The sequence below is a fragment of the Poromitra crassiceps genome, assembly GCF_964638095.1.
Source record: "Poromitra crassiceps genome assembly, chromosome: 6".
NCBI classification, from domain to species: domain Eukaryota; kingdom Metazoa; phylum Chordata; class Actinopteri; order Beryciformes; family Melamphaidae; genus Poromitra; species Poromitra crassiceps.
In genome coordinates, this window is record NC_139627.1 from 6,857,165 (window position 1) to 6,884,956 (window position 27,792).

Consider the following 27,792-nt stretch of genomic DNA (forward strand, 5'->3'; position numbering starts at 1 on the left):
TGGGTCTACTGGGCGAGGGTGTATGATGTTGACAGACCCGAAACACCTTACGACCCCAGATAACATCACTGATGACACGTCCTAGCGCATGCGGTAGCAGTGTATTTGAGAATGTAGAATCCTGGCTTGCCTCTGGCCAGTGACACTTAGGAAAGACTAGGTGACAACCAAGTATAGTTTGGTGACGAGCTGGAGAGACAGTTGACGGCCGGAGAGACGGCAACCCGGTACGGGATGGGATTAGCACCCCATCTTGGCTCTCTCGTGAGGGAGAAATCCACAAACGCTACGGATTAGCCTTCTGAAAATCTGCGCAAGATCGGCGCGGCCTGGGGTCCTCCAGGCTAGAGCGAGGTGCTCGACGCAGGTAAATGACGTGCAGCGCACAGGCCCTCTTGAGGCGTCCTTGAGGCATCCCTTCAGCCTCTGGATTGCCTTTGTCATGAGGGGGGTCTGGTGAGACGAAGGAGGAGCACGGCCGGGAGAAACCCACAGAGCCTAGATCCTCCATGCACCGAAGGGCCAATACTGCGGCGTAGCACTAGCTCTATTGCAGCGGATTGGGTTCTCTTTTACCCCTCCCGCGGGCAACGTTGCAGATAGAGTAGTAAGGCTGATCCGTAGCGGCTTCTGGGACGTGAGTCGGGGTCTTAATTGGCCTCGGCTGGGTCTACTGGGCGAGGGTGTATGATGTTGACAGACCCGAAACACCTTACGACCCCAGATAACATCACTGATGACACGTCCTAGCGCATGCGGTAGCAGTGTATTTGAGAATGTAGAATCCTGGCTTGCCTCTGGCCAGTGACACTTAGGAAAGACTAGGTGACAACCAAGTATAGTTTGGTGACGAGCTGGAGAGACAGTTGACGGCCGGAGAGACGGCAACCCGGTACGGGATGGGATTAGCACCCCATCTTGGCTCTCTCGTGAGGGAGAAATCCACAAACGCTACGGATTAGCCTTCTGAAAATCTGCGCAAGATCGGCGCGGCCTGGGGTCCTCCAGGCTAGAGCGAGGTGCTCGACGCAGGTAAATGACGTGCAGCGCACAGGCCCTCTTGAGGCGTCCTTGAGGCATCCCTTCAGCCTCTGGATTGCCTTTGTCATGAGGGGGGTCTGGTGAGACGAAGGAGGAGCACGGCCGGGAGAAACCCACAGAGCCTAGATCCTCCATGCACCGAAGGGCCAATACTGCGGCGTAGCACTAGCTCTATTGCAGCGGATTGGGTTCTCTTTTACCCCTCCCGCGGGCAACGTTGCAGATAGAGTAGTAAGGCTGATCCGTAGCGGCTTCTGGGACGTGAGTCGGGGTCTTAATTGGCCTCGGCTGGGTCTACTGGGCGAGGGTGTATGATGTTGACAGACCCGAAACACCTTACGACCCCAGATAACATCACTGATGACACGTCCTAGCGCATGCGGTAGCAGTGTATTTGAGAATGAAAAACTGATATGAATTTAAGCTTCTGCCTAAATTCATATTGGCAGGAGTTTGGTTTTGTGAGTCTGTATATGTATGTATATATATATATATATATAGAGAGAGAGAGAGAGAGAGGGGGGGGGGGGGAGGGAGATAGAGAGGGACAGAGAGAGAGCGAGGGTTTTCACTTGACAACAAAAACATCTAAATTGAACCCCAGCTCACTTCCTGTTGCAGTGTTTGCTATGGACAGGGAGAAAAATGTCAGAGCAGGACTAACAGTTCCGTGAAGACCGTCTATATATTCTTCCTGTGTCATAGTGATTGTATGAGATGCTTATATGTGTCAGCTGACCTGAGTTCCATTGTATATGCCCACTTGAATAAGCCGACTCTTCTGGTAGTTGAGAATACTGTAGTGGGCGTACTTCCTATCTCCATCGTCGTTGAACTCCACACGTCCCGTAAGGCCCTCTGGGTACTTCGATGACATCAGCACCCTGTGGCCAGATGAGAGTGTGGTGGGCGATCACATGTGAGCGCGTGAGCGTGCGCATGTGTGCTTTTTCAAAGACAATGGAAGAGTATGTCAATCTACATGCCGTTTAAAGAGGGGCCCTGTTTTCCAGATGTTGGTGTTCCCCACGCAGCCTCTAGGGGGCTCCGTGATATTCTCCTTCTCAAAGAGCTCCTGGATGGACTGGGCCACCACAGCCACCGCATCATTGATATGAGCTGACTCATTCTTCCCGTTGATGAGCTGGAGGCCAATCAGACCTGAGGCCCGGCCAACAACAAAACAAAAGGTCATCAGCCTCTCCGGATCATTTGCACAAAGTGAAAACTTATAGGGTTAGTGTTATAACCCTAACCCTAAGGGTTAGGGTTATAACCTAATCCTAACCCTAACCCTAACCCTTATAGGGCCTCTTAGACATCCTGAACAAAGGTCAAACATCAGCTGCACGATCCATCCTTTTCTTGTTGCCTCATGGGATGAAGCTAATCTCTCTAAAAATAACATTAAAGCCCCAACATGTAGAAATCTGCTGAGCGGCAGCAACAGCGGCCTCTGCTGCCACAAGTGGTAATTACAGGATGTAATGCTACACTTCCCTGTTTGTAAGTTATATCAGTCTGAGTTTACTCTCTACTTTGCTAACCTCTCTGCAGTGTTTATAACTGATTAGCTTCGAGAGAGAAAAATGTGCTTCAAATATCCCCAAATGTTGTTGTGGACTTGTATTGAAGAAGAGCACCACTAATCAAGCTATGCTAACTCAGAGCGCCTAAACACATTTCACTTCCTATACGTTCTTCACAATAAAAGCATTCCGTTAGTTTGTCAGCTGAAAGCTTTTAATATGAAGCTGAAGGAGTTGCAGCAGGAACAGGCATTCGGGGGGTGGGAATGATAGAGGTGCCATTGTCCATATTATTAGAAGTGCAGTGTACCATCAAAATGATTTAGAAGCTGTTCAAGTAAAAATAGTTTGCCTACAAATTGGGGCTTTAAGATATCCACATTTTGTCAATTATGAGAGGAGGTAAATAAATGGATCATTTCCCTGATGTTGCCACTGGTGACCTTTTCCCAGCATGAGCAAAGAGTCCCTTGAAGTTGGATTTTTTCCCCAGACCTACCAGCTATGGGGATCAAGTTGGGGAACCAGCACAGGCAAAAGCATTGTACAGTACCGTATGTGTGGGACCAAACAAGTATGCTAGTACCGATTAAGCAGAACACATCAACAATCCAACTTCAGCTAAGTTTTCTGATTGCAACTAGGTCCACCAAGTCTAGCAGACTCCTGGAAGAAGCCACAGTGTTGATCGACAAGACTGGAACAGGTGCGCGGACACGGGACAGGACAACAAAATATCTGCAGTGGGAGGGGGGGGGGGGGTTGTTTGTGTGTGAGTGCCTGGGGAGACAGTGCTAGAGGGGGGGGGGGGGTTGTTTGTGTGTGAGTGCCTGGGGAGACAGTGGGAGGGGGGGGGGGGGAGTTTTGGGGAGAGACACTTGACTTTTGTGAACACAGTGATAATATGTGAGACTTGTGCAGAAATCCAGGTAGAAAAAGGACTGTTGTAGCTTACCATTCTATCTCAGTTACACTTCAATGTGAGGGTTGCAAAACTCCCTTTATAATTCATGAGAACCAAGCTATTAACATAGCAGAATAGCACAATTAATTCAGCTTTGGATAACCCAACGTTGTTTTGACATATAAAAAAATATAGTATGTATCTTGTATTTTTGACTGCACTTTAAAGTAAAAATGGTGGGATATAAATATTTAAACTAAGAACTGATTGTAGTTACATGACTCATTTAAACCTTTAAACACAGAATGCTTAAACGTTTAAATGCTTAACACACAACAAGCAATTATACAGTAAATGGTGTGATGCATCCGTCTTGTTGGTGAAGCTCTCTTATGACCGGCCCTCTGAGTAAAGCCAGCGTCAACTCATTCATGTCCACTGATCTTTGATGGAGAAACGTACCGTCTGGCGCCTCACTTAGTGCTTTACCCGACATCTCGCGCTCGCCCACCAGCCACACGTAGCCGGAGCCGGTCATGTTGAGGAAGCGGGCAGCCTTGTACACTGCGGCAGCGTCCTCCTCACTACAAGTTGCCATATTGAAAGAAGGTTATTTTGTCAAGAATGTTAGAGTATGCCAAACAATGCCAGAATTACAAGTGTAATGAGTGAAATTTGTGCTAATCTGGATTTTAGGAGTGGTCGATTAACTGTTGTTTTGGATCTGCACATGCATGCTGTGCTTGATTGTCTTCAATGTTGTGTCATGTTTTTTTTTATCAATTAAGATGAGAGCTTTTAATTCATTTGGTGAGGTTTCAATCTCACCTGCACACTCCTGTGATTTGTTGCTTTAAGCCATTGCAACATTGTTAATTCCTCATTATATGCAAGCAAAACATCCAAAATGTATCAATGTGATACTGCCTCAATGGGAGCATCAAGGTATGAGGTAAACATACAGTAACACTTTTTTACATTTTCCCTGTGGAAAATGGTCCCAAATTCCATGAGATCACTTAAGTTTCTTATTCTTATTTGTATTCCTAAAGATCATTTCCAAAGCAATGTACTCAATTAGGAACATTAATCATGGTCAAAGATCGAGTACCTACCTACAAAGTTTGCTATCTAATATTGTTTACTACTTATTAGGGCTGGGTATCGTTATGATAGGGCTGGGTATCGTTCAAATGTTATGATACCAGTACCCTTAAAGCGATGCCGATACCAATAGAGTACTTCATTCAATACCTTTTTTCTACTTCCTTCGATACTCATGTGAATTTGAACGTTTTGGTGGCATCTCGGCACGCTGAACTGTCAACTCCATCACATACGCCGCGCTCCACCTCCCCACCACAGACTGTATGGGTTGTAGCTGCTGGCTGCGCTAGTGGGCCAATCACATGTTATATTAAATAAAATACTTGGGGTGGTGATTGGTTGTGAGCAAAACTATACAAATAATGACCCCCCCTCCCCTAGATCTGTGTACAAAAAGGATTGAATTGTAGGTATCGTTTGACTGGAGAAGTTTCGATACTACTTGGTTAGGGTTATTTCGGTCGATACCTTAAAGGTATTGGGCCCTATTCTCCCACAGGCCTTCGGCGCTAAAACGGGCCTTAAACGCAAAAAAACGTGCCTTGCGCCTGCCTCGGGAAGATATCAACATGGCTTTAGGCTGCCAAATGCGCTTTAGGCGGAATGGGCGTGGCGCAGTCCCAAAATGGGCGAGAATGGGCGTTTCGGCCTTAAATACCGGCCTAATGATATCTTCCCACCTGTCGTAAATTTAGCACTTTGCGCTTTTGAAAACCAGGCCTATTCAGTGCGCTGGTTGCGCGGAGCGCTCCTCTGCCCTTTCCTCTGTCCCTTCTCTCTGTGTCACTCCCTCTCTCTTACTCATCAATCTGACAGGCACAATACGGACTGCTTGAAAAAAAGTTTGCCGGTTCTCTCTATCTCTCAGAAAAAATAAGTTGTTTTTTAACAACATGACAGTTTTTTCTAACATGACAGTTTTGACTGAGCCCGTGCCATTCAGAGGCTGTTGCATCATCCTACCTGTGCAGTGAAGGAACAAGATCATTGTGGGCAAACATTCACTGCCTGCCTTCCCTGCAACAGCCAGACATGCACTGGGCTAATCCATTTCGATAATAAATCGCATCGAAATTAGCCTAAATAGATAGAAAGGTACATGGAAATAGATCTAAATAATGTGTCATGTTCCCACAACATGCTATTGTAGAACATTTCAATATTGGACAAAATAAAATGCGAAATCCAAACACAACCCTATGTGAAACATATATGTCATCCTGGGCCTATATATATCCCTCGTCGATTTAATGTGATTTAGATAAGTGACAGCGTAACGCGCTTCTACTGTCATGTGCTATACTGTGATGTCTGCTCCAATAACTTGGCCCTACTTCACATTTAGTTTTACAATAAAAACACATTTCTACAATGACTTTACATAATGTAGGCTATATTTATGTGCATCATCCTACCTGTGCAGCAGGGGAGAGAAAACGATATATTTCTGGACAAACTTTCACCAATCTAATTAATCTCATCATATAGGGATAGGCTATATTTTTCTAGCTGATGCGTTTAGAACATTCTTCTCACTTTGATCTTGCTATAGTGTAGCATATTTACATGCTTGCAGTATTTAAACTGCAGTTAGATTGGTTTGAGAAGCATAATGATATGGAATAATAGTCTATATATGGAGACAGACAGACGGGATGAAGGGAGGGGGGGGGGGAGCAGAGCGCTTGGCTTGTCTGGTTTTACTGGATTTCTCCGTGGAATTGGAGCTTAAAAGGCAAGCTTGTGACTCTTTACTGCACTTCACCAATGAGCAGACTGTGCATAATTTTACGCTTAAAAGGCGTGGTTGTAATGCTTAAGGCTGCGTGTAGCGCCGACACCAAGACATCGAGTGGGCTGGTGCACGCCCACTGCGCTGGGCGTTCAGCGCAGTTTATAGGCTGATACAACGATAGGGGCCATAGAGTACCGATACCCAGCCCTACTACTTACCCACTATGTTCTTTTAAGCTCCATAATCAGTTTTCATTTTTTGAAATCAATCGTTTTGTAAGAGTAGGTGTCACATCCTTTTCAAATGGTGGCCATGTCATTTTGGGCCAAGAGCCTGAAATGGTTGGTTTTCTCACCTGGCGGAGAGGATGATGACACGGGCCTCCAGCTCTTTAGCCTCCAGTAGCAGGGCTGTTAAGTTAGTGTCCTGGCTGAACTGGAGGACTTTCTCTGCCTGTGATCGGGGCACAAGAAAGGTCAAGCCAGCTACCTATCCCTAACTTAGACACCATGCTGCCTCTTTACCTGCTTGGTTTCAGTTCGGTTGATTTCGTTTGAAAACGGAAGACAGAGGAAAAAAGAAAGCGGTCCAGGGGAGTCGGCTGAACTAAAAAAGAAAAAAAATAAGAAAAAAAAGCTTGAAGGGAAAAAACTTTTGCATTTGTTGCATGTTGCATGCAAACTGAGGGTTATCAAGGCTCCAAAGAAGGACGTGCATGTTAGGTAGAGGGGAGAAGAACGTCAATGCAACCAAAAACGGGTGAAGGAGAGTGAGGAGGACATTTTTTCCCCCCCAACAAAAAAGCTGCTGAAAACTAGTGAAGTGCTACAGAACAGGAGGAAGTAGCATCTGGGAAACGGTTTTGTCCCACACTACCGGTTCTCCACCCAGGAATGGACTTGCAAACTCTTTTGTGTGTGTGTGCGTATGTGTGTTCTGAATACATGCATTCCTTTATTGAAGGAGAAAATGAAAATGATAAAAGCGAGGCGCTGGTCACTGATTTCTTTTCTTTTTCTTTTTTGAATAACCGAAAATTATAGATTTTTCATCACAAAATCATTCTTCATTGAAATAATAGGGAAATGTCTCAAAGTAAAAAATTAAAGAAAACACGTGCTACCAAGAGAGGGACATTTCTGGGTCGGCTGGTGACTGGTTGGGCTGGTTTCTAGTTGCTACGTTTGGAAAGTTGGTGGGCGGCGTGCATTGACCATGCAAATATACCTTAGGTCCTCGCTTGTTGTCATAGGACAGTTGGTCGAGGTTTTCATAGTTCCTTTTTTTATTCTGATGAGTAATGTGCACAGAGAAAATATGCAGACAGAAAAATATTATAAACAGTTGAAAATGGAGGGCAGTAAAGCATTCCAACAAATCTCCACTTTTCTGCTTCAAATTGGGATCTTTAACAGTGGGGCTTGCAAAGAACATCAACGAGGAATCATGTATACCAATACCGCTTAATGATATTCTTCACTATCATTCAAAAATGGCAATTATCTTCCAACTTCATTCAGACAGGCTCACACTGCTGGCCTTCACAGGTCACCATTTTGAATTCCAGTCAGATCCCATGTATTGTGAGAGGAGGCACAAGGGAGTCCTGCCGGGGACAGGGAGCCATTTTGCAGTGAAATACAGCATCTTTCTGCTTCACAGGCTTCCATGCTCCGCTCACACCTCACTGCACTCTAGCTCTGTGTCCATGCTTTGTCCATTAGACGAGCTGACAAGCACATTCAAAACAAATCACATTCACAACTATTCCATTCACATGCAACTATTCTATTCACAACTATTCCATCCACAACTGCTTGAAAGGGATAGAGGTCTCAATATGCTTGTACTTAATTCATCTTATGCCATATGGTCTTTGCTGAATCCTCTAATAAGAATGCGAAGTGTCTGTGTGTGAGAGAGCAGACATTTTGTTCGGCCACAGCTGTGCCATTTTACGTGTGATCACGCTGAATCTTTCAGGAAGTGTAAAGAGCGCCCCGTGTGCAACAGCGCTGTAAGTGGGGAGCTGCCGGGGCTGCAGCCCCCTCTGGTGGCGGCCTCAGCCCCTGCACCTTCCTGACGCAGCCCCCCCCCCCCCCACCAGCCCTGCATTTTCACTTGGCAAAACTTGACTCAATCAACTTGATTGATTGATTTTTATTTATGGATATAGAGAAGACAATTTACAAAAGAAAATTCCAAAGGATAACATGTTAAAGTGAGAACACTTATTTCCAACATGGTCCCTGCTGTTGTAGGACAGAACGCACAACACATAACATGTAAAAAGTCAGTCATATCAATATACAATTTCTAATCAATATACCATTTCTTATCCGTAACCAGACACCTAAAATCATTAAAACAAATAACAAAACAAAAACATGAAAATCGGCAACAATTTCAGAGAACCAAATCCAAGAACAAAAACAACAATATCACGAATTAAAAACATTGTTTTGCTGGCGGCAAAACCTGTCCTCTAGCTAGCCACTTTACTCCAAAGATGATCCCGGACCTGCCTTCTAAAGACACCTCTCGACTGACAGCTTGATACCTATCTCTCTCTCACTCCCCTCATTTTCCCGTGGGTGCTCTGCTCTGGGCTATGGGCTGTGGCTGGGCGGGGTTGAGTCATTTTACATTGATTTGATAGTAAACTCCACCCGCCCGAGGCCCGCCGGCGGCCCCGGGTTACAAAACGAGTTGATCAAAACATAGCCCGTTAATCTGATTGGCTGCATGTGTCAGTGCACTCTACGTGACCCTGCTGACGTAGTGACGTAAACACACGTGTGCACTTGAGCGGTATCTCAGAGAGAGAGTGACAGACTGACACATTCTCAACACAACTAGCCAAAACAAAATGAGGAGATTTTTGATCACAAAACCTAGAGCGTTTTCCACCACCACCAGTGCAACCGTGACGAGCAGGGGCGGTTTTAGCATCAGAGCTTTGGGTGGGCTCAGCCCACCCAAAGGTCATGGACCACTGAACCCCTAGGGGGGTCCGGGGGCATGCCCCCCCGGAAGAAAATGTTGTACAGTTTCAAGTAAAAATGGATCAAACTGGCGCACTTTGAGATCAAAATGAAGAGACTAGATCTATGAAGAACTACACACATCAATATCTTCTTTACCGTTCTGTGGTTTTACAGCAATGAAAAAATAATTTTTTCCCTATATATACTATATATATTCTGCATACAGGTTACGATATGGTAGAATTATGCTTGCATAAATAATACCAAAATCACTTCAGGGGAGTTTCAAGTAAAGTAACATTTTGCTTTGTAGGCAAAACAAAAGTAAAATTAAATCAAAAGGGAACTTCCTAACTTATTGGCTGGAATAATATTCCGACAAGATAATAATATACTGTAAGCACTAAAGCAGGAGTTTGCAGTCAACTAGTTGAAATTAATATGTGGCAGTATTTGTGGGGGTCAAAATCTATGTAGGGTGTACCACCACAAATAGATCAGTGTATGGTAAACACTGACTATTAAATTGTGTGACTAGAAAGACACCAATAAATCTGAGAAAATGTACTTTAATTTTGAACAACAGCACTACAACGGTGGCATTACAAATGGTATTATGAAATTATTGTGTGAAAAAACAAGAATGCCACTTTTTTCATGAACTTTAAGCAGAAAATTAAAAAATAGTTTTAAAGCAAAAATAAATAATAAATAAAGATCATTTTAACATTGGCTCAACCAGCCCATCTTACTGACCACCAGGGGTCCTGGTCCTTAATCCCTTTTTATTACTCCCATGCCACTGGTACTGTACACAAACAAGGCTGTTTAAATATCTGCCTTGCAGTCCCTTAGAGCAGGGGTGTCAGACTCATATTAGGTAGAGGGCCGGATTTGTTCAACTGAGACCTCATGGGGGCCGGATTTTTTTTTTACTAAAATCAATTCGACTCATTTACTGTACCCATTTACTTCACAAAATAAATACTGCTCTTTCCATTTCTCTTGAAACTGCCTGCATTCCGTGTCAACCTTTCTCTTTTTCGACAGCATCTTGTTCAGGGGCGGACTGGGATCATAATTCAGGCCGGGCATTAGATACCAAGCAGGCCAGGCCGATACGGGCCGACCCGCGTACCGGCGTCAGAAAAATGTGGGCCGTTTAAAGCTCAATTTGGGCCGTTTGAAGCCAGATGTGGGCCGTTTGAAGCCCAATTTGGGTCGTTTAAAGCCAGATTTGGGCCGTTTGAAGCCCAATTTGGGCCAAGTCCAATTTTACAATGAGATGCATCCACTTTAATCCTGAATAAAGTAATAAAACCACTAGTAAACCAGTAGGCGGCGCCTGGCTTGCTGTTCAGTGAGTGGCCTGACTGCGGGCACAATTTTTTTTTTTTTTTGCAGGCCAGGCCAGGCCAGGCCAGGCCACCGGGCATTTGCCCGACGTGCCCGATTATGCAGTCCGCGCCTGATCTTGTTGATTCTTTTGTTTTTTGGTAGGTAGCTGAATGCGCGATTCAATTCCAGCGTGGCATCATGGCGGCTTTGTTTACACCTGATGACCTACTGACATACTTCCTTGTAGTGCAGGTTAATTAACTTATGAATGAACTCTTAGCTTGCTTATTAGCCACACGTAGTTCATGATAATGGGGTGCGAATTTAATAATAATAATAATATATATATATATTTTTTTTAATATTCCAAAACATCTCGCGGGCCGGATGAAACCTGCCCGTGGGCCGGATCCGGCCCGCGGGCCGTATCTCTGACATCCCTGCCTTAGAGGGAAATAACAAGCATGTAAGAACTTTTATTGAGATACTGAACTAACATCACAGCAAGACATAAGTGATGCCATGCACGCATGTTAAGCTATCGTCATCATCACATCAGACAGGCTGTGTAAAGCAGCCACTTGCGATTCTGAAGGGCTTAATTTCATTCAGATAACAAGGGACCCGTTTGAAAATGTTTGTCACTTATGCCCATATGTTTCTCAAAAAACATCACATCCATTTACACCCGCTTACTGCGAGCTACCATGACATGGCTGGCTGGTGCCATGGTAGCCTACCTACCTTCCTCCAGTTGTCGTTAAACCTACCCAAAATTATGCATAAGGAGTGGTTACATTTAACTCCTCCTGGTAATTAGTATTCAAGCTCCACCTCTGTATGTTCCCATTCAAATAGTGAATACATTGATGGAACTGGAAGTTGGTCTGTCGAGAGGTATGAGAACAGAGCTTCCATGTGCGCACATGTATAATAAATCATATTCTTTTTAAGCAAATAGTGTTGGATTATTTAGGAAGTAGGGAAATTCTTACGACAGTTTGGTGTCCGAAACCCGGTCGAAGAGGGACGGTGGTCTGGAGCCTGTTTGACGTCACCTGGGAGCAGTGAAAAGTCGACAAAGAGGGCTGTTTGGGCCTCACACTGCCTCGAGGTGAAGCAACGGGTGGAGAGACCAGAATTAACGGGTAAGTTGCCTATTTGCTTTGAAATTCTATGGTGGATTGTAGAAAATGATATGGGTTGTGAGATATAATTTCAGTCTAATTACGTTGTGAGCTAGAAGGGTTGGTCTGTGAGCCTCGAGAAACCACTATGCAATGTAAGCATTAGATGCTATAAAACCTCATTAGATGAGAAAATAAACCATTAGATGGGAATTAAATGCATTTAGAATGTATGGCGCGTCAGATAAATTCCAGTTAGACTGATGGAAATATAAAACCTCATTACCAGAGGCGTTTAGAACGTACCCATTAGATGGGCAGGTTTTTACCAGAAGCAGAATTATATACAATGTGTGTAGATAAGGCTTTAGAAGCTTGTACTATTTATGCTCTAGTAAAGGCCTGTTATGATAGTTTAGAACTAAACAGATTTATAATCTGCAGTAACTAGGTTACTTAACTAAACAGATTTAGAATCTGCACGGATTTAGAATCTGACGTAACTAGGTTACTTATAACTAATAATTAAAAGAGAAAGCCGGCGGTGGTTTCTGAGGGGGGAGTACCCTGCTCCCAAGTGTTGCGGTCTCTAAAGTGTGTTGAGCGGAGACGGGTTCTCGCAATTGAGACGGGTTCTATAGCCTATAAGAGATATATGTTCAATGTTGGTGTCATTGTATGTTAAATGTGCATTCGTTGAAGGCCGTGTAACTGTGAGTGAATGAATGTGTGTACAGCTGAGTGGTATGTCTGGCTGGTGGAATGACTGTGTAAATGTGAGTTGAGTGCTGGATGTGAATGGAGCAAATAGTCATTTAAAAGTGAGTAAAACTGTACAGTAAAATGGGGTCGCAGCAAAGCCTTCAGGCTGCAAAGGGGCCGAAAATGGGGTCACCTTATAGGATAATGGAAGGCAAGTATGGTGAAGTAGCTGTGAAATATTCTGAGAAGTGGACCATATGGAGTGGGGGAGAGTGGCCTCCGGGAGGCTCCTTTGATATAGATAGGATTAAGGATGTAATAAAAATGGTGCAGGCCAAAAGGTTAAAGAAGGCAGATGAGGAAGGAAACAATTTGGCTTTGCGTCTGTGGAAGTGTGAATGTGAGCTGCGAAATGCCAATAAAAAGAGAGAACAAGCAGAAAAGTTGTTGGAACTCAATGTTGCTTTAGAGGTAAACAGAGAGAGGGGGGCCAAAGCAAAGGCTTCAAAGGCAGGGTTGTACCCTAATTTACATTTAGATAAAATGGACACAGAGAGTGACGAGGAGACTGTTATCTTATGTCAGGTCAATAGACAGATGCAAATGCCTGGACAGCAAGCAGAGCAAGGAGCAGCAGGGGGTTTGGCGGATGAGGCGGTCAAAGGTACCTTGACCTCTCATTCATCACCTTCAGCTCCGCCTCCGCCTATGCAGTCTCCAGAGGGAGGGGGGCAGGAACAGCAAGGGGCCCAAGCTCAGATTATGATGGGGGAGCTCATCAAGGCCCTAGAAAAACTAAAAGTGGATGCCCCTATTGCACATAGGACAAGGAGGAATGATGTAACTGAAGATTTGGCTGATGTACCATATCAGCAAATGCCGATGAAAATAGTTGCAACAGGTACTAATGCTGGTGACCGAGCTGAAGTCTATAGGCCCTGGACACCGTCGGAGCTGCATGCCATGGTTTGTCAGTTTCCAAAAGCAGATGTGAATCCCAGCGGTTTCATGGCTAATCTGCGAACAGTATGTCACTGCTATACTCCCACACCTAGAGACATACAGCAAATTATGATTTCTATTTTTCAGGATAAGTATGATCAGGTTAGTGTCAACATGGCAATTCCAGATATAGATAGGTGGACAGGAGGGGAAACAAGGGAGGCTTGTGTAACCAGGATAGAAGGAGCGGTAAAGACCTATTCCCGGAGAAATGCATGCTTGTCGAATATCACTACATGTAAACAGGAGGAGACAGAAACAGTGGAACAATATGTTTGGCGCTTTAAAATGCTATGGGATACTAATAGTGGAATGGAGTCGGATCAAGGAACAGGATTCCAAGTCGCGTGTTTTGTCAGTGGCCTGCTACCACATTTGGTAAAACATTTGAAACTAGTCATGTTAAGTTGGGAGACTTCCTCATTTAAAGATATCCAAACCGCTGCTATTAACATAGAACGACAACAAAAGGAGAAGAGAAAGCCCAACCAGGGGAGGGATGTGGGGCTTTTCTATGTTAATGCTGGAATAAACAGAGGGGGTAAACAAGATAGATTTCAAAGGAAGGGAAGGGGATGGAGAGGCCAACAAGATAGGAGAAAGGAGTGGGTGAAAGATGATTGTTGTTTTATTTGTGGCAATCCCTCACATTGGGCACGAGACTGTTCGGAGAACCCCCGCAGGAGAACTGAGCCATCTGCCCCAGAAGCGCCATTCTCGGCAGAAGACCCATTCAGAGGTCAAGCGACACAATAGGGAGGTCATCAGAGAGCAACAAGAGAAATCATACAATGCAATTTGCGTACACTTACTAAAATCTCTACGGAGGAACCAATGATTAACCTGAAAGTTAATGGTAATACAGTCCCATTTTTGGTAGATACAGGAGCCACTTTATCATCTATGTGCAGGAAGGATGCACAGTTGCCGCTGTCAGGACGAGAGGTGTTAACAGTGGGAATCTCTGGAATCCCACAGCAAACACCAATGTCTAAACCTGCTATAATAAGCTCAACACTGTATCCATTTAGCATCAAACATTCATTGCTGTTAACAGAGTCAGCACCGGTTAATTTATTGGGTAGAGATTTGCTATGTAAGATGAATTGCAAAATACATTGTACACCAGATGGAATTTATTTGGAAGTGCCACATGAGAATCAATTTGAAATCAATCAAATGCTACAGCAAATTAAAGGAGATACATTGTTTTGTTGGGAAATAAACACGGTTTCTGTTGAAAGTTTTGTCTCCACAGCTTTAAAGGTCGTACAAGAAGCATCACCGGAGCTGAGATTAAAATGTTTGATGTTCAAATCATTGGCAGCTTTGAATATCAGAGCGGCCTATTGGAGTGGTGATGTATCAGACAATTATCAACAATTGGTAAATGATTTTGTCGATACAACTGACACCTTTTCAGCTTTTTCAGATATCTACATAACAGACCGAGGAATTGCAGCCAGGGTGCAATTAACTGAGAGACAGAAGTCTGTGTGTGAGACAGAGAATGCTAATGCCTGCATTGTTTTGGCATGTGGCCCTGAGGCCACACTGCAGGAAGTGGCTGATAGTGTAACACCCTTAATGACAGAGGTATGTGAAACGCCCGTGATAATGACAAATGGCTGGACGTTGAAGAGGCTGAAGAATGGGTATTGTATTTCCTTACCTCCTGTCTCCATTGAAGGTACATTTACATGTCATACTCCTGCACCCGCTCTTGAATATCTGCCATGTGGGCCATTAGCATCAGTCCCGTCTAAGTTATGGGCTACACATTCCACAGAAGTGGGCTTTGTTAATTCAGCTGTCCCTCATAAAATTACTTTGAAAGATGGACATGAACTACCACGGAACCGGCAAATTCCCTTGAGACCAGATGCTGAAGAAGGCATTGCTAAAGTCATCGACTCGCTATTGGAACAGGGAGTAATAACACCATGTTTTTCCCCGTGTAATACTTCCATTATGCCAATCCCAAAACCAGGACGGCCTGGAGTCTGGCGGTTCATACAAGATTTGAGAGATGTCAATGCATGTGTAGTGCCAATCCATCCAGTAGTTGCTAACCCAGCCACTATATTAACATCTATACCAGCAAATACTACACATTATACAGTGGTAGATTTATGTTCAGCATTCTTTTCAATTCCCATCCATCAAGATTCACAATACCTCTTCGCTTTTACATTTAAAGGAACCCAATTTACATGGCGGCGCGCTCCTCAAGGATATACTGAGAGTCCAACCTTGTACAGCAGAGCCTTGAATCATGATCTAAGAGATTTGCAATTGCCTAAAGGGAGTGTTTTAATACAATATATGGATGATATTTTAATAGCATCTCCATCTAAAGAGGCCTGTGAAACCGACTCCATTGTTTTGCTGGCGGCATTAGAGCAGAAAGGACATAAGGCGTCATTAGGAAAACTCCAATTTTGTCAGCCTAAAGTGAAGTATTTAGGGCACGTTCTTGAGGGAGCACAAAAGAAGTTATGTAGTGATCGGATAAAGGCATTATCAGCGCTAGCTCCACCCACCACCAAGGATTCTATGAAATCCTTCCTAGGAGCAACTGGTTATTGTAGACAGTGGATTTTTGACTATGCCGCTATGGAGAGGCCTCTCAGAGATATTACTACCAGTGAGCAGCCAGATAAAGTAATATGGACGCCCGAGTTAACAAACGCATTTGAGGGTCTAAAAACGTCTTTGTTGACAGCTCCTGCTTTGGGTTTGCCGGATTATAAATTAACATTTTCCTTGTATGTTACAGAGACTAGGGATGCACCGATGTATCGGTCGCACATCGGCATTGGCCGATATGGGCCTTGTTGACTGCAATCGGCCATCGGTGAAAAAGGCCCATGTTCACCGATTGCAGTGGCCGATGTTTAGAACATCAGTTTTGTCAGGTTGCGCCACCTAATTTCTGCCTGGCTACCCTACAGCAGCCACTGATTGACACAACCCACATATCAAACACTCTGGTTCACTTGAAGAAGTAGGCGGTGCCATTTGCCCCAGTGTGTGGTTTTCAAAGAGAAACAAAATGTCCTGCGTCTGGCAGTTTTTCCAGATCTCAGCGAAAGACCCGCGTTTTGCAGTTTGTAGGACCTGTGGCCTTGACATTTCCAGAGGAGGGACTAGTGTCAAGAATTTCAACACAACAAATCTCAGCGGACATTTAAAAAATAGACATGTTGACGAGTATAATGCATACCTCGCAGCTGACAGAAAAAGGAGAGCTGAACTCGACGCAAGGAAACAAGCCACCAGCACCAGCGGCAGCAATGCTGGGTCGACACAGACAATAGCCGCAGCTTTTGAGAAGGGGAAACAATACCCCGCGGACAGCACCAAAGCAAAGGGGATCACTAAGAAAGTGATGGAGTTCATCGCGTTAGATGATCAACCTTTCTCCGTTGTGGCAGACGTGGGTTTCCGAAGCTTAATGGACCACCTGGAGCCTCGTTACACACTGCCCAGTCGGCGCCATTTCGCAGACGTGTGTCTCCCTGAACTCTACAACGTTGTTGCAAAACACATTCATGAGCTGCTGGCTGGTGACATACCTGCAATCAGTTTTACGACTGATATATGGAGTTCGGATGCTAGCCCTGTGAGCATGCTTAGCCTCACGGCACAGTGGATTGACAAGGACTTTAACTTGGTGAAAGCCGTGTTACACTCCCAAGAATTCTCCGGGTCCCATAACGCACCTGCTATCTCGAGTGCGTTTGACAGCATGTTTGAAACGTGGAATATCGACAAATCCAAAGTGCATGTTGTCGTAAGAGACAACGCCAGAAACATGGATAAAGCTATGCGAGACAGTAGGCTGGCCAGCTTTGGCTGCATGGCACACACGCTGCAGCTGGCTGTGCATGACGGCGTCCTGAGCCAGCGGAGCATCGCGGATGTGGTGAAGATTGGCCGAAAAATAGTTGGACACTTTAAACATTCACCCCTTGCCTACTCACGCCTGCAGGATGCGCAGAGCCAGCTTCAGATGAAACACAAACGGCTGCAGCAAGATGTTTCCACTCGCTGGAACAGCACATTTTATATGCTGGAGAGCCTTTTGGAGCAAAAGCGCGCAATTGCACAATATGCCGCAGAATACGAGCTCCCTGCAACTCTCACTGTCCATCAGTGGGGATTAATGGAAAACGTTGTCACACTTCTCTCCCCGTTTGAAGTACTGACAAGAGAAATCAGCAGTGCAGAGGCATCGGCGGCTGACGTTATCCCCTCGGTGAGAGCCCTGAGACGTCTATTAAGCAAGGAGGTTGACACAGATCATGGTGTTAAAACTACCAAAACCACCTTATTAGAGGCTATAGATACACGCTTCAGCCGAATCGAGTATGAGCCCCTGTACTGCATCGCAACGTCACTCGATCCCAGATACAAGGACCGCTACTTTGATGACAAGCAGCGCGTACGAGCCACACTTGACGCGCTCCTGGAGACGCCTGACGCTGGAGATGTGCCCAGGACGCACGGTGGAGAGAGAGCGGGTGTCGGAGAGAGAGATGGTGATGATCGACAGAGCAAGAGGGCACGAGCTGATGGGGAACAGTCCACTCTGCATGACATGTTTGATGAGATTCTGGAGGAAGAGCGACCAGAAACAGAAACGCCAAGACGCAGGGCAGCATCACAGCAACTGGACGTTTTCTTTGTAGAGGCCCCCATTCCCAGAAAAGAGAATGCACTCGGATATTGGAGAGAGAATCACCTGCGTTTTCCCGCACTGGCACAAATGGCACGCAAATACCTGTGTGCTCCGTGCGCCTCCACCGACAGTGAGCGGCTGTTCAGCTGTGCCTCTCACATCTTGGATGAGAAGAGAAATAGACTGAACTGTGACAAGGTGGAGATGCTCATGTTTGTCAAGAAGAACATGCATCTCACTAAGAAGTAGCCTAATGAGGTAGGCCTACCCGGCCATATCCGTGGTTTAATTTTAGGCTATAGTAAAAGGACACTTTTTGTTTCATGAAAAATAATTAATCACACAGGCCTCTTCTTTGTGATTATATTTATTTTATTGTATTATTTATGCTGCTATTAGGCCTACTATAAGCTAGAAGGCTTTTCCTAAAAGAGGGAAACTTTTTGTTTCATAAGAAGAGGCCTGTGTGATTAGATTTATTTTATTATTTATGCTGCAGTGCTATTCCGCCCACTATAAGCTATATACCAGGAAGGCTTTTGAGTTTTCATAGTAAAGGAAGTGTTTTTGTTTCATAAAGAAGAGGCCTGTGAGACTTGATTTTCTTATTTATTTAATTTTAATATTCAGCCATACTATATGCAGGGAAGGTTTTTATTTTGTTTTCAAATTTATTTTATTAAGAAGGCCTACTATGTAATCCATTTGCACTATATATGAGGTCCACTAAGGCTTTTCTAGTTTTCTTAGTAAGAGGCATTTGTTTGTTTTATAAAGAAGAACAGGCCTGTGAACAGATGTGATTTTATTTATTTTTCAATTTATTTCATCTTTGATATTGAGAAGAGGAGGCCCGCAGGGTGGTTTTCCTACTAAAAGCCTCAATGTGTTTACGCAAGATGCCCCATTCAAGTCCAGCTTGTTCCACAAGAGGGCAGTCTCGCTCTGGAGTATGGACAGAAAGTAAATTAATTACTGTTGTAGCAAATTACATCTTGATTGTTCCGATCATAATGTATAAAGTTGAGGTATTGATGTATCTCTGTCTGTCTGTCTGTCTGTCTGTCTGTCTGTCTGTGTCTGTCTGTCTGTCTGTCTGTCTGTCTCTCTGTCTGTCTGTCTGTCTGTCTGTCTGTCTGTCTGTCTGTCTCTCTGTCTGCCTGTCTGTCTGCCTGTCTGTGTGTCTGTCTGTCTGTCTGTCTGTCTGTCTGTCTGTCTGTCTGTCTGTCTGTGTCTGTCTCTCTGTCTTTTGTTAAATATTATTCCCATGTTCAGTTCAGCATCTATTGAGTCAAATGGAGATAAGTATTGTTTTGAATTGAAGACTCAGTCAGAAATCTTTTTATTTTTTATTTTTTTTATTTTTCAAAAAATAAGTGTCAACAATCAATCACCCATTGAATAGGTTCATGAACTTCATGGCACTAGTCAAGTTTTGACAAAAGAAAAAGGTAATACCACCAAGGTCACGTTCTGTGTGGAAAAATCAAATGTTTAAGGCAGCAAAATATTTTTTGTTGGGCTTAAAGTACTACACAGTACTGTTAGATGTTGCACTGTAAGATGTTAACATCTTTAAGGTTAATGTAAAAAAAACTCATGTGACAGCAAGGTTATATTAAAGATTGGTTGTTTCATAATTACATTTGTATGATTGATTTTGTGTTCAAAGTCAAAGATATTGTGTGAAACTGGACTGAAAGACTTCAAAACAGTTGAGTTACTTATTTCTCATTTAATATAATGAAGATTTCTTGGCTTCCCTGTCAAACAATCGATATCGGTATATATCGGTATCGGACAGATTGTTTATTTCAAATATCGGTATCGGTATCGGCCCAGAATTTTGATATCGGTGCATCCCTAACAGAGACAGACGGATTTGCAAATGGGGTTTTAACCCAAATGCACGGGGGTGCACAGAGGCCAGTGGGGTATTGGAGCACACAGCTGGATTCCGTGGCGAGAGGACTGCCAGCCTGTCTAAGAGCGGTGGCGGCGGCAGCGCTCTGTGTATCCAAATGCTCAATTGTGACCTTTGATTCACCCGTTACTCTGTATGTACCTCACTCTGTCTCTACTCTGTTGCAGAAGTCTGCATCGCAACATCTGACGGCATCCAGAAACTCTACGTATGCAGCTACATTATTGGCAAATCCAAATTTAACAATCAAACGCTCACCTCCAGTAAATCCAGCCACTTTCTTGCCAATATGTTCGGATGACGACTGGAATCACAATTGTGAGCAAACTGTCTTGGCCGTAACAGCACCTAGACCCGATTTGGAACAAACCCCAATTGATAACAGTGATTGCATTTTTTATGTAGATGGGAGTTCATTCAGAAATCCTAATGGAAGCGACTTGGATGCAGGGTATGCTGTAGTTACTGATTATGAAATTGTTGAGCATGCCAAACTACCTAATGATTTTTCTGCACAGAAAGCAGAACTATTTGCCCTCACTCGTGCGTGCATTCTGGCTGAAGGTAAGACAGCGACCATATACACCGATTCGAAATATGCATTTAATGTTGTACATGATCATGGTAGGCTTTGGAAGGAACGAGGATTTATTACAAGTTCTGGGACTAAAATTAAGAATGCTATGTATGTTAATAATCTTTTAGAAGCGTGTTTACTTCCATCTAAATTGGCGGGCATCAAGTGTGATGCTCATTCAAATGCTAATTCTCTTGTTGCAAAGGGCAATATGAGGGCCGATGAAGCTGCTAAATCAGCAGCCTGCGACCCCACTCTGATTGTAAAGTTAAAGCCCCATTGTGTTGTAAAAGAGGTTGTGCCTTCTCTTAATGAAATAGCTGTTTTACAGGAAAAGGCAGCAACGGAAGAGAAGAAATTATGGGAAGCAGCAGGATGCTGTAAGGCATCAGATGATGTCTGGAGAGACTCTACAGAGCGAATAGTAGCACCGAGAGTAATAATTCCTGTTTTGATACGAGCAGCACATGGCGCTACTCATGTATCACAGGGGGGTATGTTGGAAGCTATAAAGGCATTGTGGTATGCACCGGGGGCAGCGCAGCAGGCAAAGGAATGGTGTGGAAGATGCGTCGTATGCCAGAAATACAATATTGGGAAGCCGGAAAAGCCCAAACGAGGAGCACACCCACCCCCTGGGGGCCTTTTGTAAATATGCAGATGGATTTTATTGAGCTAGAGAAATGTCAAGGCTATCAGTATGTCTTGGTAATAGTTGATAAGTTCTCAAGATGGATTGAAGCTTTTCCATGTCGCCATGCGGACGCAGCGGCAGTTGTGAAGAAATTGGTTACAGATATAATCCCAAGATTTGGGATTCCTCATTCTATGAATAGTGACCGGGGGTCTCATTTCACCGCTGAGCTGGTGCAAAAGCTTAGCCAAGCTCTTGCTATGAAGCTAAACTTCCATACACCGTATCATCCACAGTCAGCTGGGAGTGTGGAAAGGCAAAATGGAATATTAAAGAGTAAATTGGCCAAACTGTGTGGGGAAACAGGATTAAAATGGCCTGATGCTTTGCCTCTCGTCCTAATGGAAATGAGAGCCACACCAAATAGGCCGACAGGCTTATCTCCGCATGAGGTCTTGATGGGACGACCGATGTCAGTTCCCATAATGCCATTACCACCACTGTCTAAAGTTGAATTGTTATTAGCGGATGAAAAAGCCCTAGAATATTATAAAGCTCTATGCTCACAGTTTAAACGCCTACACCCTCAAGTCCGTGCTGCGCAACCGCAGCCACCGGAAGAGCCTTGTCACAAATTTCAACCTGGTGATGAGGTGTACATTAAAGTGTTTAAGAGGAAAAACAAGCTATCTCCGAGATGGATAGGCCCTTTCCAGGTGTTGCTGACCACGGACACTGCAGTAAAGTGCCAGGGGAGGCCTAGTTGGACCCACGCATCACACTGCAAGAAAGCAACTACCAAAGGGCAGGCGGACTGAGGATCCTTCAAATCTCCATAACCAGGTGTTTAACTCCCATAAAAATGTCATTGTTATATACTGGGCAGACATGATGCACTAAGATTTCTTTCTTTCCTAGCTCCGGTCTGCTAGAGGAGGACAGAGGGAAGAAGATACAGTACCAGTGACATCATCGTGGCCGGGAGTCAAACAGGTGTAGAGTTCATAATGTGGATTTATTAGAGAGTAGAGTGTAAATAATAAAATAGGATTGATATTGAACGGAATAATAGTGCATGAGGAGAAGTTGAATTCTTATCTCTTTTACATAGGAGAACGGTGAAAAGTGAAATACCAGTGTAATCGGTTGAACAGGAGTACTGCACTAAGATATATATATATAATTTCATTACAGGTGACACAGACAGAGGCCATGGCGAGTAATCTGCGGCTGAGAAGTCATCGTTGGATCATCGTGACGGTGTGCCTACTGGTTGGAGTTATCGTGGAACATGAGGGGACATCGACTCCGGACGTGGGTGGCCGGGAGCAGCACGGAGATGACAGAGGGGAGCAGTTGAAGCCTGAGCTGCTGGAGGCGGCCGCTACTGACGTCATGAGGAGATCAAAGAGATATGTAGAGAGCCACCGGAGCAATTTGTATCTCAGCCTGAGCCAGACCGTGGCTAAGATGGCGCATCAAGAAAACTGTTATGTCTGTGGGCTGATACCACACTCCAGTAGGGATGGATTCCCTTTAATGGCTCTCCCCTTAACCCCCTGTCACTTATTCGCTGTGGCTCACACAGCAACGGACTTCACGATCGAGGCCAGGAGACAATATACCCACATCTGCAAGAATTACACGCTGCCTATTTGCCATCCAGGAGACAACAAAGCACTATCGGTGGCGATAGAACCCATTTCCTTTCCTTGGTGCATCACTCGAAATGATACTGGACCTTTTGTAGGAGAGATAGCTAACTGTACCACGAAATGGAATGTAGATAATGAACAGTGTTCATGTGGAAATGGTGAGAGGAGTCCCTCTCAACATGTATACAGGATTATAAGGTTCCTTAAAGTCAGGTGCCTATGCCCATGTGCAAATGTAACTATGCAGGTCACAGATCCCAGGGGAAATCACTCGGACATAAGGATAACTTATTGTGGATCCCCATCGCCTATGCAAATTGCCAAAGACTCGCTGGGGTGGCCAGAGAGAGGAATGCGAGCTCCGCCAGGAGCGTACTGGATCTGCGGAAAAACCGCGTATGCCAATCTTCCTGGAAGATGGAAAGGGACATGTTCATTGGGATATGTTTTACCGGCCATGCGAATTGCCCATACCTTACCGAATAAGCCATATACTCGGAAGAAGCGACATTCAAATATGTTTCACACTCATGATAGAAATTGTAAGACTTGTGATTTTTTTAGAGCTTTGCTTCCCCAGTATGGTGTCATGTCGGCCTTGGATCAAATCACTGATCTATCTGTTATTGTAGAGGAATTAGCCAACACTACAGCTGAAGGAATCAGTGCTATAAATTCTGAATTAGCATCAGTTAGACTGATGACATTGCAAAATAGAGCTGCTCTAGATTATTTGTTAGCAAGTCAGGGAGGCACGTGTTCTGTAATTGGGTCGGAATGTTGTACATATATTCCGAATAATAGTAATAACTCTATTCCTTACATTATTAACCATCTTAATGACATATCTAAGAAATTGCACACACCAAAAACGTACTCCCTGTTTGATTGGCTTGCTGAGAAATGTGGGTTAATCGGTGCAGAAATAATGCATTATGTCTTGTATGGGTTCATTATTTTTGCTGGGTTTATAATGCTACTGTACTGTTTAAAAGTAGCCATTGCTTCATGTTGTTCCCAAGCAACTGTTAAAGTTATGGTACAAAGAGGGAACATTGAAAATCCTATTGAACAGGCAGAAGAGCCAATGAGTCCTTTAACTCCGTATATGGGATCTACCAATTTTATTTACTTACCTTATTTGTATGATTAGTTGGGATTATAATTTCTGTGTTGGGAAAGGAGGGAAATAGATCGGGTACATATTATATGTAACAGCAGAGTTGATAGGTCAACTTTGAAGGCAAATCATCAGTTGGGAAGTGCCTGAAATTATTTTTAGTTTACTTGGATGGTAATGTAGAATACTTTTATATTGTTGTTTTCTTTCACTGTATTCAGGGGAAATTGAAAAGGATTGGAGCCTCCCCTGAACAAATAGTACCTACCTGGTTACAAGATGACTAGAATAGGGAATCATTTTAATTTTTATTTTAATTTTTATATTATTTCCTACATAAGTTTGAATTTATTTTATTTTATTTTCCTTTATTTTATGTTATTTTTCTTTCTATCATATACACTGATATATTAGAGAGTTCCTGTGATTGTAAATTAGTTGCTATGTTGGAAAATCAATCACCTTTAGAGAGTTAGAGTTGCAACACCTAGGTACATCTAGGAAAAACTCATGGCTTGTAGTCTCGTCAAGTTTTGTCCCAAGAGGGTTTTCGCTACAAGTGCATGATTAGATAGTTAAATTACATATTTGAGTCTTTTTCCTAACCCTAGTCAATTAAGGGGAGGTCGTTTGGCCAAATAGAAGCACCTCGACTTGTCCTGGGGTTGCTGAAAATATAGATAGATTTCATATTAGATTAGATGTTACATTATGCAGAGAAAAATGTAACAACATTGTGGTGATTGATTTAATTGATATAAATGATTGAATAACTAAAACACAAGTGTTAAGAAGAGAAATACACCTACACTTTTGTACTATACAAGATTGCAAGAAGAGGGTTAACTATTTTTGATTATTTGAATATAATACTGTATTAATGAATGAACAATTTTCCATATTGATTGTGTTATTAACTGTGTTCTAATTTTGTAATTGTGTTCTAAGGAACAAAAGGGAGGAATTGTCGTTAAACCTACCCAAAATTATGCATAAGGAGTGGTTACATTTAACTCCTCCTGGTAATTAGTATTCAAGCTCCACCTCTGTATGTTCCCATTCAAATAGTGAATACATTGATGGAACTGGAAGTTGGTCTGTCGAGAGGTATGAGAACAGAGCTTCCATGTGCGCACATGTATAATAAATCATATTCTTTTTAAGCAAATAGTGTTGGATTATTTAGGAAGTAGGGAAATTCTTACGACACAGTCCACCTGTTTGTCTGGCAGGCACAGCGACAAGTTCTTTTGTTTAGCCTACGACAACGTTACGTGCTAATTTGCATATCAATATGCGCTAATTAAGTAACTACTAATGACTCTGACTGTTCAATGCTCACCTCAGTTTCATTGATCATGAGTGGGGAGAACGATTGTGTGGACTGTGGAGGACCACTTCGCTGCTGTACTGTGTGTGACCTGTGTGAAGTGATGTGGGATTAGGCAGATAGATGGAGGAGGGAGCGCCTGCGCAGCCGCGGTTCTAGAAACTTTTCGGGTGGGCTGAACCCCCCTAAATTTTTGTCTCAGCCCACCCTAAGAACATAGAGGGGGGGGGGAAACATGCACACAGCGCATTGAGTGTAGTCAGAAACTGCTACTAATGACCACCATGGATTTGGAGAGGGATTAAAAAAAAAAAAAAAAAAAAAAAAAAAAAAGTTTTTTTTGCCTCTATTTTTTTTGGGTGGGCTGAGACTATTTTTGGGTGGGCTAAAGCCCACCCAAAAACGGCCTAGAACCGCCCCTGGTGACGAGTACGACTTCCAGTTCCAGGTGAGGTGTAGTAGTGTATGTTATAATGTTGGTTAAAACCTTTGATCTCTCAATCAATGTGTCTGTGTGGGTCGCTGATCATGCTGTTCATGTTCTATGGTGCTGAGATGAGTGTGTGGTTTACAGTGCTTCGGTCGCTTGTTCCTATTCTGTCGAACTGAAGTGGTGTGTGAAGTGTGTGTATGTGTGTGTTGGTCGCTGTTAAATCTCCTATGGTGCGTTTGCGTCACTACAGCTTTATCGCTTTATCGGGGGATGGGTTGGGCGATGGGCATGCGCAAGCATGGGCACCCACTGGCACAGACATAAATCAGCGCCCCTGATTCCATTCAAGTTTTAAGACAATGTGCAATACAAGTGCCAACTTCACGCAGCATGCTCGCACAAGGCCGCGCCGCGCAGCGCACTTTGCGCATGCACGCACCTTGCACGTGCACGCGCAAAGTGCTCTGCGCGCAAGTCCGGGTATATGCGTCAGCCCCCCTGGTGGGAGATAGGTTCCCGCGCGCCTGCCCCTGTGGGTGACTTAACAGAGCCAGATTTTTGAATTAGGTCATTATTAGGACCGACTAAACAGACAAAAATGGCTAATCAGTGGCCAATATGACTCAAGACTGAAGACTCCAGAGTGAAGTAGAGTCTACTATTACTACTACTATTACACATTACTATGTAATGTGTAATGTAGTGTAATGTGTAATGTAGTGTAATGCAATGTAATGTATTCTGCTAGTGTAATGTGTGATGTAATGTGTAGTGTAATGTAGTGTAATGTGATGTAATGTGTAATGTGTAATGTAGTGTAATGTGTAATGTAGTGTAATGTGTAGTGTAGTGTAATGTATTCTGCTAGTGTAATGTTGTGTAATGTGTAATGTAGTGTAATGTAATGTAGTGTAATGTAATGTGTAGTGTAGTGTAATGTAATGTATTCTGCTAGTGTAATGTGATGTAATGTGTAGTGTAATGTGTAGTGTAATGTGTAATGTAATGTAGTGTAATGTAATGTGTAGTGTAATGTAGTGTAATGTAATGTGTAGTTTAATGTAGTGTAATGTAGTGTAATGTATTCTGCTAGTATAATGTAGAAAACATCTAGGTTGACCCTTGTACCCCCCTGGTCCGGCTGATGGATCAAGTGCGTGTGTGTCTTTTTGTTAAGTCTTGGACTGAAAGGTCTGAAATTCTCACATCAATTCTTTTTGGTTTATTATGGTAATTCACCCTTCCACCACTAGAAAAAAAATCATCCTGGCACCCAGAAATTGCTGTCATCACCATGTGCCCCCAAAGATCCAGCAGCTGGTCTATTACTTTCATTAAAGGAACACTCCACCCATTTTCAACCAGCTTTGTATCATTAGAACATCAGTAGTATATCAGAAAACTGTAAACGGTTTTGAAGTCTGTCATTTAATTTGACAGTTATTGAGTGTTTAAGTGTGGACTCATTAACTCAACAATAACTCATTAACTCAAATCAACTCTCAATAACTGTCAAACTATTCATCATTCATCTAGTTTGACAGTTATTGAGAGTTGATTTGAGTTAATGAGTTATTCATTTGAGTTAGTGTGGACCAGTGATGTCACTGGTCCACACTTTAACACTCAATAACTGTCAAATTAAATGACAGACTTCAAAACAGTTTACAGTGTTCTGATATACTACTGATGTTCTAATGATACAAAGCTGGTTGAAAATGGGCAGAGTGTTCCTTTAAATGTGGAGGTAACGGCAAAATCTTGAATCATCATCATTCCATATAGGTGGCGGGCCGAAGGCTGCTATCTGCTTTAGTTTTTGAGATGATCGATCCCCATCTTGAGTTTAGGTTCTTTTTTCATATGAACTAAATACATTTCTTCTGAACACGATTCCGTTTGTTGGCAGCCTCAAATCGAACGCAGTTTAATGAAAACGTAACTTATTAGATCAGGGAAACGT

At 43.5% G+C, this 27,792-nt stretch overlaps 1 protein-coding gene across 3 annotated transcripts in view; it reads right to left on the minus strand.

The window, feature by feature from the left end:
- Positions 1-27,792, minus strand: part of LOC310777630 (glutamate receptor ionotropic, NMDA 1) — a gene marked incomplete at both ends in the record, with an annotated part of 63,659 nt that overhangs the window by 18,168 nt on the left and 17,699 nt on the right. For 2 of the 3 annotated variants that reach the window (XM_083638004.1, XM_083638002.1), the window contains 5 exons: positions 1,781-1,925; positions 2,028-2,202; positions 3,937-4,058; positions 6,672-6,769; positions 7,544-7,606. In XM_083638004.1, coding sequence (XP_083494130.1) covers positions 1,781-1,925; positions 2,028-2,202; positions 3,937-4,058; positions 6,672-6,769; positions 7,544-7,606 — 603 coding nt within the window. The remainder of the gene's footprint in view (positions 1-1,780; positions 1,926-2,027; positions 2,203-3,936; positions 4,059-6,671; positions 6,770-7,543; positions 7,607-27,792) is intronic. The other variant, XM_083638003.1, reaches the window with a different exon arrangement.